The sequence below is a fragment of the Pelobates fuscus genome, chromosome 5, assembly GCF_036172605.1.
Source record: "Pelobates fuscus isolate aPelFus1 chromosome 5, aPelFus1.pri, whole genome shotgun sequence".
NCBI classification, from domain to species: Eukaryota; Metazoa; Chordata; class Amphibia; order Anura; family Pelobatidae; genus Pelobates; species Pelobates fuscus.
In genome coordinates this window covers 233,320,743-233,338,968 of record NC_086321.1, presented here as the reverse complement: position 1 = coordinate 233,338,968, position 18,226 = coordinate 233,320,743, and the positions used below count along the sequence as shown (strand labels likewise).

General features: G+C 41.9%; 1 protein-coding gene across 16 annotated transcripts in view; it reads left to right on the top strand.

The window, feature by feature from the left end:
- Window positions 1–18,226, top strand: part of PTPRD (protein tyrosine phosphatase receptor type D) — a 1,559,142-nt gene that overhangs the window by 1,421,277 nt on the left and 119,639 nt on the right. For 12 of the 16 annotated variants that reach the window (XM_063455118.1, XM_063455126.1, XM_063455125.1 and 9 more), the window contains 3 exons: window positions 1,545–1,689; window positions 4,946–5,251; window positions 6,026–6,219. In XM_063455118.1, the coding sequence (XP_063311188.1) occupies window positions 1,545–1,689; window positions 4,946–5,251; window positions 6,026–6,219 (645 nt within the window). The remainder of the gene's footprint in view (window positions 1–1,544; window positions 1,690–4,945; window positions 5,252–6,025; window positions 6,220–18,226) is intronic. The other 4 variants (XM_063455128.1, XM_063455127.1, XM_063455129.1 and 1 more) reach the window with 2 other exon arrangements.

Sequence of the window (18,226 nt, the reverse complement as noted above, 5' to 3'; positions counted from 1 at the left end):
TTCTCCCCCCCATAGTATTCTCCACCCCTTCCCATAGTGTCCCCCCCTCCCATAGTGTCCCCTAGTGCACTTTCCCTTGTCCCATAATTACTTACCTGTCTTGAAGCGTGGGCCGGCTTCACATCGCGCACCGCGGTACAGGAACTTCAATTTCAGGTTCCGGTTTCCGGCGGGACTGAAAGGAAGTGTGCACAAGTGTGAACACTTTTGTTTCAGTCCCGCCGGAAACCGGAACCTGAAATTGAAGTTCCAGTACCGCGGTGCACGCTGAACACCGGCCCACGCTTCAAGACAGGTAAGTAAATATGGGATATCGGCGTATAACCCACCCATCATTGCACCCATCATTTTCCCCCTATTTTCAGGGAGAAAAAGTGCGTGTTATACGCCGATAAATACGGTAACAAATCAATGCATATCAATAGGGAATGTTCTCTGAAGAGGCAGTGTTTACATTAAAAAAGCCTGCAGGGACAGCCTATAGACACCAGTGCCACTGCATCAAGTTATACTGGATCTGGTGACTATAAGCTTTAAACTGCTTAAAAGGGACCTGTCACTTCTCAGGATGTCTAATAAGATACACACATGCGTTTTATTTAACATTTATTAGTTTGTGAGTTCTAAAAAATTAAATGTTGAAATTCAAACAACTATTACGGCCTCAGTTTAATATTTTTGGATAAGCTTTTCTAATGATTTAATATTTTTTGGATACATTTTGAAAATATAAATTTTTAAAATATGAACACTTCAAAAAAATATATTAAAATACTAAAATATAAAATATTCAAAAAATGTTAAAATCATTTAAAAAGCACAAAAATATGAATCTCTTCCCTGTTATGGAACACAGTATGTAAAAGTGTAAATAAATAGTGTTCCCCTACTGTTCCAGAACTGAACTGGATTGTGTTGTAAAACTTATGAAATGTACATTAAAATATACACTAAAAGGACATTGGAGTGTCATTACCACCTCAGGAAAGGTTTAAAATGAAATCAATGGGACACTATAGTCACAGCACAGCTCAATGATGGCCGAGAATTCAACATTGAGACTGCAGGGGTGTGGTCTTTACACCAAAACTTCTTCATTAAGCTTAAGTTGTTTAGTGACTACATGGTCTCTGTAAGGCATATATCTCAAAAATAATCTTAATCTTAAATAGGAGACTTTTTGTATGTAGCAAAAAAGCTCCACTTTTGCAGACAAGGCTTGCTCTGCAACCACACCTTTAAAGCAGTATATAATATAATATTTAATTACATTTATGGTTAGCACTAATTATTGCTCAGTAGCATCGACTTGGCTTTACCTCCTTTCCATCTCAATTTGACCAATTTCCCGTACTATATTCAACAGTTACATTCTTATTAGGTTCTCAGTCATAACATCTTTTAGAGCTACTTCTTTTTTACATTTTAATTGTATACTATTTTCTGTTTAGTTCAATATCTTTTTTTTTTTTTTTAAGATTGATTAGATTATAATTCCATTAATAACGATTTCTCACATTGTCCTCTGTTATGTCTTTTAACAGCAATTGGATACCATCCAACCAGCCACCACATATCGTCTGCAAGGACTGAAGCCCAACAGCTTGTACTATTTCCGCTTAGCTGCTCGTGCTCCATTGGGTCTTGGCGCCTCTACTGCTGAAATCACTGCTAGAACATTGCAGTCAAGTAGGTCTCTCTCCTGAAATATTTACTGCCATGGTTCATAGACTGTATAGACTTGTGGAATGGACAAGGCTAAAATACAGAGGAAATAGAAAAAGGGAACAGTTTTGTAAGTGATAACAGATAAACTGTAATGGAGTTATGAGACAAGAACAACTCAACATACAAACCAATATATTAACAATTTAGCTGATTCAGATATGCGTCAGTATGTTTTAGATATTTGTTTTGAATATTGATTATAGTAACAATATATATATATACCAGGATTACTATACTATTTGAAATATAAAATATAAAAAAAAAATAACCATCCATTACTTACATATAAGTTGAGAAATCTTGTCCAATAGCAGTGTCCATGAAATGTTGCTATTTTGGAGAATAAACTGAGATATTTATTCTCAGAGATTTTATTATTTTGTTATTTATTGCATTTCTCCAAAAAGAAAAATACATGATGCAAACTTAATTAATAATAATTCAATGACAAATATTACATTTGCTGTAGTTGGCTGAAAACCTTACTACGCATCAGATATCTGATTATTATGTATTCTAGCTTTATTCAGAAATCGTGAATTAATTATGTGAAGGCTAATGGTATCACTTAGTTATTTTACAAAATGGCAGTTAATTAGCTGTTTGATCATATCCATTATTATTCAGGTTGATGTTGAGATAGGTTCTATAGTAACGCACTACTTATCGCTTTTGTTGCTTCTCTAACATATGACATCAGAAGCTAAGCATAAAAAAGGGTACCTAAGGAGTAATTACTTTCAACCATAAGAGTTGTTCTTGTTTTATGATCCATATTGCTTCAATCTCTAGAAAAGATATTGAATTCTCAAATGTTCTCATTATCACCCACTGCAGGAAGATTCATTGAAGAGTCAGATATTTTCCTATGACTCCTATGTTTGGCCGTTGTTTTGCCAATGCAAATTAGGAGCTATGATTCAGGAAATATAAAATTACTGTTTTTTAACTCAACATTTCTGATTAGAAAAGATATCAGTTTAGTGTGGTAAATATAATAAGCAGCCTTTGAATTGTTAGAACTGTGAAAACCTGTAGACTAGACATGGCATAACAAAACAAAACAAAACAAAACACAGACAATAAGTAAAATAGACAGGTCAGATGGGAATGTAAGCTGTTTTTAAATTCAATGCTTTTTTTGCATTTATCTGAGTGACACATTTCAGCATTTAATGTAATTGTTGAAATTTGATTGTATTTGATAGATGTTAATAGTTATATCTTAATGTTTTCAATGTTCTTATTTTGCCACTTTAGATTTATCAAACATTTAAAAAAAAAATCAATGTAATCACTTCAACACTTATGCTGTTCATTGGAACTTATTACTGAACCTTCTGTAGTCTTTTAAAGTAATTAATTGCAAAATGGAACACTATCATCCCAAATTCCTATGTCATACTATTCTTCAATTCCGATTAACTAATAGGTATATAAAATTCAGAATTCAGGGCACTCCATCAACTTTAGCTAGCTTCTAGGCCCACAAAGTTTTTAAAAAATTGTTTAGAAACATCTGACTTAGGTCAAAATAACATAAGGATTTAGTTCAGTTTATGTACTGATGTCATCATACATTGCATGAGTCTGAATCTTATTTTTGTCACATCATACTCTAAAACAACCAAATGCCAGCTCTTATGACTTTAACCCACTTACTTGGGACATCCACCCTCCTGGGGTAATCTGCAGTGCAAAGTTAATGAGGCATCGCTACCACAGCGGCTACAAAATGAGATAGAGTTGATTAGGACTCCTAAATATATAGAAAGTAAAAAAGTACTCGTGATATTATTAACTGGTACAACATGCAGAACTGAGCTTTTCCAAGTGAAGGAGATTGACCTAATAGACATACCTTATGCCATACCATGGGTCGTTCACTGGGGAAACTAAACTTCCTCTTATCATATAAGTGGGAGGATGAATGAAGAGCTTTCTTAAAACCTCCCAAACAATGTTATAAAACTGAAAAATGAGTTTTTAGGAACTGGTTTCTACTACCAGAACTGCGGGGGTCTCTTTAAACTGTCTAGACACTCCTCTGATTCCTCTGTTATTCTACTGGAAACAAGTAAAAAAAAAAAACCAAAAAAAAAAACCTCCAAAGTTCCCATAACTTTAGAATTAGAAGAGCTAAATAAACAAAGTATTTTTTTCTTTGCTTGATAACATGGTAGTTGGAGAGCAGAGTTACATTTATCTACACAGTGCCTGAAAAAAGTAGCCATTAGAGCTAGCCACTTTTCATCTTGAGAGTTGAATATATATAAAATTGTTTCTAAACTTTTCTATAAATACTAGTTGTATTTTTTTAATGTTTTTGTTTCTGTAATGATATGTGGTGGTTTTCAATAATATGATAGTATTGAAAAAATATTGAAGCATGTTGGTAGATGTTTACTGGTGGGTTACTAATTCTTTATTAGACAATATGTCCCCAAAAAGAAAAAATATAAATAAAACTGAGAGCTGGCATAGCAGCTGGTGAATACTGGTAAGTAAAAGTTAAAGTCCAAACCATCAAGCCCGTTTTGTATTCTGGTAGGTAAACCCTTTGCTTTAGATTCTCTTTGTATCCAAATAATTTTGCATGCTTCGTACTACCAGTCCTTCTATAATAAGTTATTTTCAAACATTATTTGGGATTCCCCTTATTTTATTCTAAAAGTGAGTTTGTTAAATTTTCATTTTTTAAAGCAAGTATTATTTAAGCTGGATGTCACTTAAAGCATGATTCAAGAAACATACAATTATCTAAAATTCTTTACTGCTCTATATGCCTTACAAAAATTGTTCTAGAATAAAGGATTATTAGTAGTCCTATATAGATGACTACCTTTCCTCTTATAGAACATGCTTTAATTGCAGACAGCACGAATAGATACTTAAGGAATTTTGCTAGGGTGTAGGTTGAAGGACATTTTATTCTACAGGTAGGTAATATAGCTGTTAGGTTCCATCTTCATACCTCCCTTACATGTTGTCTTCTTTGTTCATGTGTTTATTTTAGTTTATTCATTTAAATAAGCCAAGGTGCATTTTGTTCCCTAAAATATTTTATTTTGCATTTTATGTTCTCATTCAGTTGCCCAATTTAGTTATTTTTTGGTTTTGTTCTGTTTTTTGTTTTTCTTTTTCTTCCTCATTTTTATTTTTGGATCATTCCTATATTTACACCCAATCCTCCCTATAATGCTTTTACTGAAATCAGAACCATCAGCCCCTCCACAAGACATAAGATGTAACAGCCAAAGCTCTACCAGCATCTTGGTAAGTTGGCTACCTCCTCCGGTGGAAAACCAGAATGGCATTATCACGGGTTATACCATCAAATACATGTTGCTGGATGGAGAAGATAACAAGCCCCATGAAATTATGGGCATTTCCTCGGACATTAATCAGTACCTTTTGGAACACCTGGAGAAATGGACACAATATCAAATCTCTATGATCGCTTACACTGATGTCGGACCTGGTCCAGAGAGTGTTCCAATATTGATTCGGACCGATGAAGATGGTATGTTTCCTCTTCTCCATCAATTTATACATTTTAAACCCCCTCTGATTTTTTTTTTCTATTACAACTGAATAATGGGAAGTATGTTATTTTTTTATTTTTTTTTTACTTCTCTTTTCTGGCTGAATTTTTTGTCACTAATAATTGATGACAATTTTCACACTTTTTTCTAACATACAAAAAATTCTTCTACTCTATAATGCTGGATACATTTAATTTTTTGTTCCAGTTTTTTTCAATTTTCTTCTTTCTTTTTCTTCTTTTTAATCTACATTTTACCCTATTCTTGACATTTTCCTTACATTTTTCACTTTCTTGATTCTTTGTTCTAACATCTTTTGTGGAAACTGATGCACAGCCATTTTACTGTCTGATGTTTGGTGATTATTAACCTATCTATAAGAAAAAAGAAGATAGCCTAGTAATCTGTCAGCTTTTTTACAGTAGGAAAAAAACATCATTTTCTTATAAACCTCTTGTTTTTGTCTTATGATTTATACCAGTACAACCAACCTTTCAACTTAAATGCTTTGAATTTTTTCAAAGCATCTTCCTTGGCTTTTTAACATTTTGACATGTTTTTCTCTTTCTCAGATACCCTTTTTTCTTCTTCCATTTTTGCATCAGTCATGTTTTTTGATCTTTTCACTAAATTTGTAGAACAGAATTGTTTGGAATTTTTACTGTTTGCATCAAGATCTTTTTTTTTTTTTTTTTTAAACAGTGTGTGGGACAATACCTATAATTTTATTTTGTCAAATGATGTTCTTCTAGTTCCTAGTGGTCCTCCTCGCAAAGTCGAGGTAGAGGCTGTGAACTCCACATCTGTTAAAGTATCCTGGCGTTCACCTGTGTCCAACAAGCAGCATGGTCAAATCCGAGGGTACCAGGTGCATTATGTGAGGATGGAGAATGGAGAACCCAAAGGACAACCCATGCTGAAGGATGTTATGCTGGCTGATGCACAGGTATTGGATTATTTTTTATTTATTTATTTTTAATGCATTATTTATCAGAAGCATTTTTTACTCTATAATATGTACATCATTTTCTTATGGTTTAGGTATGCAAAAGTCTCAGGCCTGTTTACTTGACTTCAATGGACTAAAACTGGAACTTTTTTTTCCACACTTAGCAAGATCTTTCTGTTACAATGGGGCTTATTTACTTACCACTGAATAATACCAAATAAAAAAAATGAATTGCAAAATTTAGGCCAAAATAGCTATAACTACATATGTGTTGGAGAATTCTTCCAAAACCATATTTTAACAACATTTTGCTATTTTGACTTTAATTTTTACAAGCTGTAGAATTAACGGAGTGCTTTTTTAAATACTATGCGCATTAAAACAACTTTAGCTTATTGAAGACGTTTTAGTGTATAAACAATGCCGCAGCAGTCTAATTGCTGAATTATCTGTCATTTAGGAGTTAAATCATTTTTATGCAACCATAGCCACAACTCCCCTGGCTATGACAGCTTGCATGGAAAAAAATATTTACTTTTTAGGTAATAACTTACTTTAGAAGCTTTTACCTCCTGCTCTGTAAATTGAACTTTAATCACACACAAGAGGTTCCTGCAGGGTCTAGAAGGCTATTAACAGAGCACAAGATAATACATTTTAAATTAAATAGACTGTGCAATAAAGGAAGTTAACACATTAGATGTCTCTTTTCAGGAAGTGCGTAGGAAGGAATTGCATAAATGAATTCATTCTTCATCTGATTCTGTATGGTTAACATTTTAATTCAGCTATTCATGCTTCAGACGAATGGACGAATTGGCCAAAATTCGACTGAAAGTGTATTCTGCTGAATCCAAATGGCCAAGCCTAGTAACTATTACTACAATGTTCTAGAAACATATATTATATTAATATATTAAACGTATATTAAGAGTATCATAAAAGTAATATCTATGTATAGATACTGCAGATAGAGAGGAAAATAAGTAGCATTTTATTCAACTTGGGGACAATGACAAAGGATGATTGCCTTCCTTTATCGGACATGTTGGCCACATATAGTCACATTCTAATTAAAGTATTATAATGCAGAACAAGAAAGATATCTGAAATATAGATATTTCTTATATGTTATATGTATTCTAAATTCATTAATTGCAATTCTGTTCAAATATTTTTTTATTAAAAAGTTGTTGTTTTTTTTGGCAATATTAAACATAAACATTAACATAAACTAATTATGAAACATAATAAAATAACAGAATAAAATGGAAAAAAAAAGGAATAGGGAGGAAATAATTATACCCGACCCTGATCATTATTTGATATTTTTTCTTTACTCTACCTAAGTTTAAAGGGTAATCCAAATGTGGACCCTTTGCTCACAGTGCCTAGAGGAATATCTGCTATACCTCACTGATGATGCCCGACAAGGTTGAAAGTTCATCTAGGGTTGCTCCATCAAGAGCTGGCGTATCCATAAGGCCTTAGGGTGCACTGGCCCAGGCACTCTTTGTAGCGTGACTGAGCGAAGCAGCGTGCAGCGTGCACCGTAGTACAGAAACTTATGTTTCCTGTACCCATCCAGACTGAAAGAAAGTGCTCACTGAGCTATGGGACAGGGGAGGGGAATGGGTGGTAAGGAACACTATGGGACAGGGGAGAGGTGGTAAGGAACACTATGGGACAGGGGAGGGGGGATGGGATGGGAATATGGGAAAATAACACTATAAAATAGGGGGGAGAACACTATGGGATGGGGAGAGACTATGGGACAGGGAAGGGGGGAAAGAGCACTATAGGACAGTGGAGGGGGGAAAGAACACTATGGGATGGGGGAGAACACTATAGGACCGTGGCGAGATCACTATGGGATGTGGGGAGAACACTATGGGACAGGGGGGAGAACACTATGGGACAGGGGAGGGGGGAAAGAACACTATAGGACAGTGGAGGGGGGAACACTATGGGACATGGGAGGAGGAGTTGTAAGGAACACTATGGGACGGGGGGTGTTAAGGAACACTATGGGACAGGGGAGGGGGATGAAAGAACACTATGGGATGGGGAGGGGGGTTGGAAGAACACTATGAGGCAGGGGAGGGGGGTAAGAACATTATGGGACAGGGGAGGGAGGGAAAGAATACTATGGAATGGGGGAGAACACTATGGGACAGAGGAGGGAGAAAAATAACTCTATGGGACAGGGGAGGGGGAGAAACACTATGGGACATGGGAAGAGGGGAACGAACGCTATGAGGGAGGGGGGAAAGAACCCTATGGGATGAGGGAAAGAACACTAAAAAAGAGGGAGGGGAGAGGAACACTGCGGGGAGAGAGAGGAACATTATGAGGGGCACTTAGGTACAGGGGAGGGAAGGGAAAAGGAACACTGGGATAGGGGGCAACCACTAAAAAAGAAGGGAGAGGAACATTATGGGGGGCACTTAGGAACAGGGGAGGGAAGGGAAAAGGAACACTGGGTAGGGGGCGACCACTAAAAAAGAGGGGGGGGAGGAACACTAATGGACATTGAGGGGAGGAGAGAGGAAAACAGGGGGGGCCTGAGGGTGGAGAAAGACACACAGAAGGACATGAGTGGTGAGAATGACACACAGATGGGCCTGGGGGTGAGAAAGTTCACAGAGGGGCTGGGGATGAAAGCGCCACACAGAAGGGCCTGGGTGTGGAAATACAAAGGGGTAGGGGGTAAGAGAGACACAGAGGGGCTGGAAAAGAGAAAACAGAGTCACAGAGGGGCTGGTGGTGGAAGATAAACACACAAAGGAGCTGGTAAAAGTAAAATACACAATGGGATAGGAGAGAAGGAGACACACAAAGGGGATTGGGGAGTAAGACACACAAAGGGGGCTTTGTAAGAGATACACAAGGGAGGTGTAAGACACATGATGGGGAAACAGAGGATAAGATACACTAAAGGGGAAAAGACATGTAAAAAAGGGGATAAGAAACAAAAGGTGAGTTAAGGGTCACACAGGTGAAGATGCTTTTGGTTGAGTGGGTGTGTGGGGGGGTGCCAAAATCATCTTTGCCTGTTTAACCAAAATCCTTGCACCGGTCCTGGCCGTATCTCTGGTGCAGAGAGAGCTGGCCTGCATTTTGTATCTGTTCCACCCTTCTGGATGGAATCAGTCTGATATGCAAATGGTCCTGTTACTTGTTCTAATAGCGTAAGATGAGCTGAAACCAGCTTGAGATCTGAGCGAGGACCCACTGAAGGGCAGGCTATTTGAGCTGTTGTCTGTTCTCAGTATTCTCTTGCACCCAGTTTTTTGCTCTCCCTTATTTGGTTCATTACAACAAAAAAAGCATAGCATTATCAGTGAACAATAAAACATATATATGAACTTTCATGTGACTGATAACATATGTCAATTTGAAATGTAACATATGTACATCAAATTTACATAAAAAAGAAAGGTTTTACAGTATAATCAATCACGATTACCTAATACTGCTAATGGCTACAAACCACAAGAACTCTGATAAGATAACAGACTTGGACCTTAGACTTTTAGTGACGAATAAAACATTTTCAGAATTTATTTGAAATTGAAGTAATTTAACAATTATGTTAGCTAACTAGCTAACTAACTAGCTAAATTTGACTTATTGATTTAACTTTTTGGAGAACCTCCTTAATAGCATATGCAAGTAAAAAAGAAGGGTGTTTTTAAGACATCTATTAAGGTCAATCTAACTGATAATATTAAGGACAAGAGCCTTCATGTATGTATCAATTGTGGAATCTCAACCTCATTAATGTCAGTGCAGAGATCTTACAGGTTAGTGAGATATTTAACAGAAAAACATAAATTATCGGTAGAATTGGAACAAAAATGCAGAATGGGAAATAAATTTGAAGAATAGTAATTAACAAAAATAGGCAAAAATAAGAGTGATAAAAAATACAGAACAAATGGGAGAAAACATAAGAAGATAAAGAAAAAGTTTAACATAAAAGCACAGTAACGGTTAATAGAAAGTAGACAAAAGGTATGGTTGTTTTTAATACATACTGAACAGTGACATTTGTAGAACTTTAAATTGAATTGCAAAAAATTGTGCAAAAAAAACATTTTGACTTAAAATGTTCAGCTTTTTTTTTTCATTTCACCACATTTCACTGTTATTACTAAGCAAACACCATTTTACTAAGAGGGTTTTAAAATTCTTTATGGCTCCTCTACATCAGACAAAAAGTGTCAGTCTTCACTTACAATAAACTGGGTACTTTATTATTAACACCAAAGTGCATGTAGTTAAAGTGAAAAGTGCATGAGCACAGCAATACGCTATACAGCTTTATGACAAAATCCATGCTTCTTGGTGATAAAAATAAATGTTAATGATGACTCTTTGATTAAAATGTCTACATGTTAAATTGCTCAACATATCCCTGTCTCACTGCAGACTCTTGTTGTATAGAAGCGCACCGATATAGCAGTATAATATATACCGTACACGCATTTATCGGTAAACTATCATGAAAGAACAAAACCAAAACATAAACTTTTTTTATTTATCCTTAAGTAAAACTATACTTGGATCAGCTTCTGTTTCATGGTGTTAGGACCTGCAGGGAAGATGTTACTGCAGTCCTTTGTTCCTTTTCCAACTGCTGAGTATAAGTGATCATAACTCCAGCAGGGGGTAGAGATGAATACAGCTTCACGACAATCCTTCCCAGTAGTTAGAGTATCCTTTCCCCAAACATGAGCCAAGACTTCATGAAGGGTGTAACAGAACTAAAGCTTTATTGAAACAGGCTGGCTTTTATGGGGGTCCTCATGCAAGAGGACCTCCCAAAACAAACAAACATATTACCAATCACTGTACAGTATTTTCGTACTACACGCCCCTTCCTCTGCCTGGAAGATAGTGAGATAAGTTAAAGGTTAAATCAATTATCTCCAGGCAGAGGGCACACATTTCACCCCAACATTGGAACACCCCTTTCCCCACAAGGTATCCCCACAAAATACATATCCCCTGATAGCCCCGATCTGGGAGGCAAACATATCCAAATTTCGCCCAGATCGGTTCAGGGGTTTTTAAAAAGTGTGGAAGTCTTAGTTTACCGACCACACACGAGGCTCCTGCCCAAAATGGTTCCACGAATTCCGTGTGTGGGGTCGGTCGCTTGGGAAAAAGGGCGCAAACTGTCAAAAGTCCCGAAAATACTCTCCTGGCTCATAGGAGCGATTGTTCCCCTGGTCCATACGGGGATAACTACCGAATGCCGCTCTTCTGGGTGTTCGGCAAGTGGGAGAACCGGCCGTCCGGTAGTTTTCAGCGGTACCTCGCACGGTCGAGTGTCCGATTTTAGTTCCGGACACTCGACGACCAAGTCCCGCTGACTCGCCTCGTGTGGACAAGATGGCCGCCGTTTTCTTTTCCTCGTGGCGGGCGGCTATACAAACAACGGCCACCCAGGGAACACTCAATTGTCGGTGATGCAAACTGCCGAACGGATAAGCTATTGTTGGCAGAAAAAGGGAATTAAACACAAAACATAGAAGAAAAAGGTAGCTGGGGTCTCTTTTCTTCACATTACTCCCCCTTAGTTCCATGGGTCGGCATACCCGCCTAGACCCTGCCGGGTTGGCTAGGGGATGTCCGGGTGGTAGCATTAAGAGTCCGAGTCTGTCTGACGGGAAAGTCCATCCGCATTACCGTTCTGTTTGCCCGGACGGTACTGCAGTGTAAAATTGTATGGTTGTAACGCTAAACTCCAGCGTAACAACCGGGGATTGTCTCCCGAGACTCGGTTGAGCCAAATAAGAGGGTTGTGATCAGTTAGTAGCGTAAAAGCTCGGCCGTAGAGGTAGGGTTGAAGCTTCTTTAAGGCCCATACCAACGCCAAGCATTCCTTTTCTACGGTGGCATAGCTAACCTCCCGAGGTAGTAACTTCCGACTGAGGTATGCCACCGGGTGTTCCATGCCATCTTCCCCCACCTGGCTCAGCACGGCTCCCAGCCCAAACATGGAGGCATCTGTGTGAACGAGAAAGGTCTTATTAGGGTCTGGGGCCGCCAATACTGGAGCTTTGCTCAGAGCTGCTTTGAGACTTTGAAACGCTGCTGCACACTCCGGGGACCACGATACCTGCTTGGGTAGGGCTTTTTTGGTTAGATCGGTGAGGGGCTTGGCTAGGGTGCTATACTCGGGGACAAACTTGCGATAGTACCCTGCTGTGCCTAAGAAAGCTAGGACCTGAGTCTTAGTGCGGGGTTGGGGCCAATTTGCTATGGCCTCTATTTTGGCGGGCTCGGGCCTCTGTTTACCCGAACCTACCCGATGCCCCAAATACTGGACTTCTGCCATGCCCACATGGCACTTCTCGGGTTTCAGGGTAAGGCCAGCTTCCTGTAATTTGTGGAATACCAAAGCCAAGTGCCCCAGGTGAGCTTCCCATGTGCCACTGTAGATGGCGATGTCATCCAAGTAAGCACATGCGAAGTCCTGCATTCCTTCCAGAAGTCGGTCCGCCATCCGCTGAAATGTAGCCGGGGCATTCTTCATCCCAAACGGCATAACCTTAAATTGGTATAGCCCGAATGGGGTGACGAAGGCTGACTTAGGGATGGCAGCCGGGTCTAGGGGAATTTGCCAATAGCCTTTACACAGATCTAAAGTAGTCAGGAAGTGTCCACTAGCCATGCGATCGAGCAATTCGTCGATCCGCGGCATAGGGTAGGCATCTGTGATTGTCCTATCATTTAGTTTCCGATAGTCAATACAGAAGCGAGTGGTGCCGTCTCGCTTCGGTACTAACACTACCGGAGACGCCCAGGGACTCTGGGAAGCCTCAATAACCCCTAGTTCGAGCATTTCCTGGAGTTCCTTCCACATGCTCGTGCGTACTGCTGCTGGTATACGATAGGGCTGTTGTCTCAAGGGGTTTTCCCCCTGGGTCTCTACTCGGTGTACTGCGGCGGACGTGTATCCGGGTAGAGAGGAGAACAGCCCACCGTATTCCTGGAGCAGGTGCTTAGCGTCGGCCTGTTGAGGGGGGTCTAGCTTGTCTCCTAATCCCACTTGTTCTACCGTCCCGGGGTTAGCCGCTAGTAGGTCTGGTAAGGGGAGTCCCTCACTATCGTCTGTAGATGGGGCGCATATGGCAGCCACATCTTCCGAGCGTCCGTGATAGGGCTTCAACATGTTGACATGAAAGGCCCGTCTTACTCTTTCATCTGAACATTTGGCCACGATATACGTGGTGTCACTAATCCGCTCGACTATTTTAAATAGCCCTTGCCAGGCTGCCTGGAGCTTGTTCTTTTTGGATGGTCTGAGGGCTAACACCCTTTGCCCTATGTCCAGGTTCCTATCTCTGGCCCCGTGGTCATACCATTGTTTCTGGCGTTTCTGGGCCGCCCGCAAGTTCCCCCGAACGGACTCGGTGAGAGCTTGTAGGCGGTCCCGAAACTCCAGCACGTATGGCAGGACTGGGACTCCCTCCTCTCCTGTGTTGCCCTCCCAGTGCTCTCGTATGAGGTTCAGGGGTCCCCGGACTTTTCTCCCGTAGAGGAGTTCGAAGGGGGAGAACCCAGTGGACGCCTGAGGCACTTCCCGGTAGGCAAACAGGAGGTGAGGTAGAAACTTCTCCCATTGACCGTAGGACTCTGTGAACGCCGTGAGCATTTGCTTAAGCGTGCCGTTAAATCGTTCACAGAGGCCATTGGTCTGTGGGTGATAGGGGGAGCTGAATAAAGGTTTAACCCCACAGCTCTGCCACAACTGTTGCGTTACAGTTGCCGTGAACTGGGTCCCTTGGTCGGAAAGTATTTCCCGGGGAAACCCTACTCGGGAAAAGATCTTAACTAGGGCCTCTGCCACCGTCTCCGCCTCAATGTTGGAGAGCGCCACCGCCTCAGGGTATCTGGTGGCATAGTCCACCACCGTGAGTATGTAGCGTTTTCCGGAGGAGCTGGGTTTGTTGAGAGGCCCCACCAGGTCTACTGCTACCCGGTAGAATGGCTCGTCAATGATAGGTAGGGGTCTTAATTTGGCCCTAGGGTGATCCCCCCTTTTTCCTACTCGTTGACAGGTATCACAGGTTCTACAGTGAGACTGCACATCGGTGGATATTCCTGGCCAGAAGAACGTCTGGGTAAGGCGGTCCTTAGTTTTCTTGATACCCAGATGTCCGGCTAGCGGGATATCATGGCTGAGCCTTAGAAGCTCCGCCCTGTATTTCCGGGGTACTACCAGCTGCCTCTTTATCACTTGTGCTGCCCCCCTCCCCACTCCCCCGGTAACCCTGTACAGCAACCCCTTATCCCATTGGAATCCCTCGTGGTTATTCCCTTCTCTGGGTGTCCCTACTGCCTTCCTGTAACCGGCTAAGGTGGGGTCTGTTTGTTGGGTTTGGCCAAAATCTTGGGGGGTACCCCAGAAGGGGATAGGGTTAGGGGCGACTAGGGGGTTTTCGGTTCCTACCTGTGGTTCCTCGGAGTGTGTTGGTCCAGCTCGGCGGGCTTGCGCCCTAGTGGTCACTGCGCAGGCTCCGGCAGGTTCGGATTGTATCAGCTTTGAAGTTAGGCAGCCTAAATCATTCCCCAACAAAACGTCGGCTGGTAGTCCCGCCATAATGCCTACTTCCATCGGCCTGTCACCATGTCCCCAATTCAGCTGTACCCGAGCAGTGGGTATCTTGTGGATGGCGCCCCCGGCCACCCGTACTGCTACAGTCTTGTTGGTGCGAGCCTTGGCAGCTACGGTATGCGGCTGTACCAGCGTAAGGGTGGCGCCCGTGTCTCGGAGCCCCTCGGCTTCTTGACCGTCTACGGTGACCAACTGTCGGTGGTGGACTCGATTGTCTATTTCAGCTTGGGCTAGGTCTACCTCATGTAGGACAGCCCACTGTTCGGAGTCGGGGTTTGGCTCGCCCACCGGGGTGTGCTGATAGTGGTGAGCGGCCGCCCTCGGCGTTTGTGGGGGCCGTTCCCAGCTGGTTCGGCTCCGCTGAGGACAGTGGATCTTGAAGTGCCCGGGCTGATTGCACTGGTGACATACCGGTGGAGGTTTCCGTACGAAACCAGGTTGGGGTGTGGGTGGTCTGGGGTTGGTCACAGGTCCTGGTGGTGGAGCACTGGACTTTACCAGAGGACGGTTCCCACTAACTTCCCCCTTCCGGCCTTCGTGATGCTCGTCCGCCAGCTTGGCTGCGGCTTCGATGGTAGCCGGCTTTCGGTCTCTGACCCAATCCCTGGTGTCTGCCGGGGTGTGCTCGAAAAAATGTTCAAGTAAGAAGAGCTGTAGTACCTCTTCCAATGTGGTGGCTAGGCAGCCTTGTATCCAGTTTTGGGCCGCTCGATATAGCCTAAAAGCCCACTCAGTGTAGGAGTCTCGGCCACCTTTCCGTAAGGCCCGAAATTTCTTTCTGTAAGTCTCTGGGGTCACAGCATATCTAGCAAGCAAAATTTCCTTTACCTTGGCATAGTCATGTATGGCTGTGTCAGGAACTGCTCTGTAGGCCTCGGCTGCACGGCCCGTGAGCTTGCTGCTTAGGATCGATGCCCATTGCTCTGATTCCAGACCCTCCAAAGCGCATTGACGTTCGAAATCCTGCAGATATGCGTCAATCTCTGTTTCTCCGTCCGCAAAGCTTTTAAATGCAGCATAGTTAATTTTCTTTCGCTGTCCTCCATTTATAGATCCTGTTAGTGATGCGTTGTCTGCTTGGATCAAGCTGGCCTGTAGGGCACTGCGTTCCGCATTCACTTGTGCCAGGATTTGCGTTATTGCCTCCGGTGGTGGGTTCGGCCCATATAAATTTAGCCTCCACATCACCTTCCGCTGGAACTCCGCTTCCTCTCGGCTGACGTCCGTCACGCTGCTGGTTTGGTCGCCCTCCATTAGTTCGGCTATGAGGGTAGCTTTTCTTTTGTTGCTTGCCACCTGGCCTCGGGCTTCCAGTAGATCTTGTAGCGTTGTCTTTTTTAGTTTCTCGTACTGCTGGGCCATTCATCAGTTGTCTTTCTGTGTTCCATTCAATCCCGTCGCTTGCCACCAGTTGTTAGGACCTGCAGGGAAGATGTTACTGCAGTCCTTTGTTCCTTTTCCAACTGCTGAGTATAAGTGATCATAACTCCAGCAGGGGGTAGAGATGAATACAGCTTCACGACAATCCTTCCCAGTAGTTAGAGTATCCTTTCCCCAAACATGAGCCAAGACTTCATGAAGGGTGTAACAGAACTAAAGCTTTATTGAAACAGGCTGGCTTTTATGGGGGTCCTCATGCAAGAGGACCTCCCAAAACAAACAAACATATTACCAATCACTGTACAGTATTTTCGTACTACACGCCCCTTCCTCTGCCTGGAAGATAGTGAGATAAGTTAAAGGTTAAATCAATTATCTCCAGGCAGAGGGCACACATTTCACCCCAACATTGGAACACCCCTTTCCCCACAAGGTATCCCCACAAAATACATATCCCCTGATAGCCCCGATCTGGGAGGCAAACATATCCAAATTTCGCCCAGATCGGTTCAGGGGTTTTTAAAAAGTGTGGAAGTCTTAGTTTACCGACCACACACGAGGCTCCTGCCCAAAATGGTTCCACGAATTCCGTGTGTGGGGTCGGTCGCTTGGGAAAAAGGGCGCAAACTGTCAAAAGTCCCGAAAATACTCTCCTGGCTCATAGGAGCGATTGTTCCCCTGGTCCATACGGGGATAACTACCGAATGCCGCTCTTCTGGGTGTTCGGCAAGTGGGAGAACCGGCCGTCCGGTAGTTTTCAGCGGTACCTCGCACGGTCGAGTGTCCGATTTTAGTTCCGGACACTCGACGACCAAGTCCCGCTGACTCGCCTCGTGTGGACAAGATGGCCGCCGTTTTCTTTTCCTCGTGGCGGGCGGCTATACAAACAACGGCCACCCAGGGAACACTCAATTGTCGGTGATGCAAACTGCCGAACGGATAAGCTATTGTTGGCAGAAAAAGGGAATTAAACACAAAACATAGAAGAAAAAGGTAGCTGGGGTCTCTTTTCTTCACACATGGCCTATGCTTATTTCATATAAATATGTTACTAATCTGACATCCATAAAAGTCTGGATCCATTTCAAGTAACACCACTCTCTTATTATAGAATTGTAGTACAGTGTTTTCATGGGTCCGAAGAGCAACATACTGCACATTTATAGTGTGTTGAGGATTTTATGCAAATACTAATTTGATAAATACCTTATTTAAACCAATAAAAACATTACATGTCATATTTGCAAAAGCAATTGTTACACTAGACTACCGTTTAGTCTCAGCTTCAGAATAGGCATCCGTCAAGTGGGTGATAGTCTCCATATAATATTGTTATAAGAAAATCCTATGTCATATAGTTAATAGTTGCAGTGGACATTGTAATCTTTTATGTGGGTTATTGATGTAGGCTATATGGGTAGCCCATATAAAAAACTTATGTCTCTTTGAGTCTTTCTAGCCTTATTTAAAACACCTGGTGGGTCAGTAGAAGTTGCTGGGATCTCTACTGTAATTCCAATGATCATCAAATAGGGCTGTCAGGGTAACCAGGCTTAGAAGACACTGCAATTGACTAGCATTTTGTAAAGTGTTGGATATCGGTGCATGGATATCGGTTAAACCAGGGGTGGACAATCTGCGGCCCTCCAGATGTTTTGGACTACATCTCCCATAATGCTCTTAGGGCCATAATGCTAGCAAAGCATCAAGAGAGATGTAGTCCAAAACATCTGGAGGGCCGCAGATTGACCACCACTGGGTTAAACACATCATAAAGAAGGTGCAAATACATTTATCTTGGCCATTTCTCTCTTACTGTAATTGTCAAAGTGCAGAACTTTCCCTGCTACAGGACATCATATTAGTAACCAGTTCTGTGATCTGCACTGGAAATACACCTCCTAGTTCATACTATGATCCCCAGAGACACTACACTAATCACTTGTACCTCAGTACAGATCCACTTTATTTTCTACTGTGCCAACAATGCAA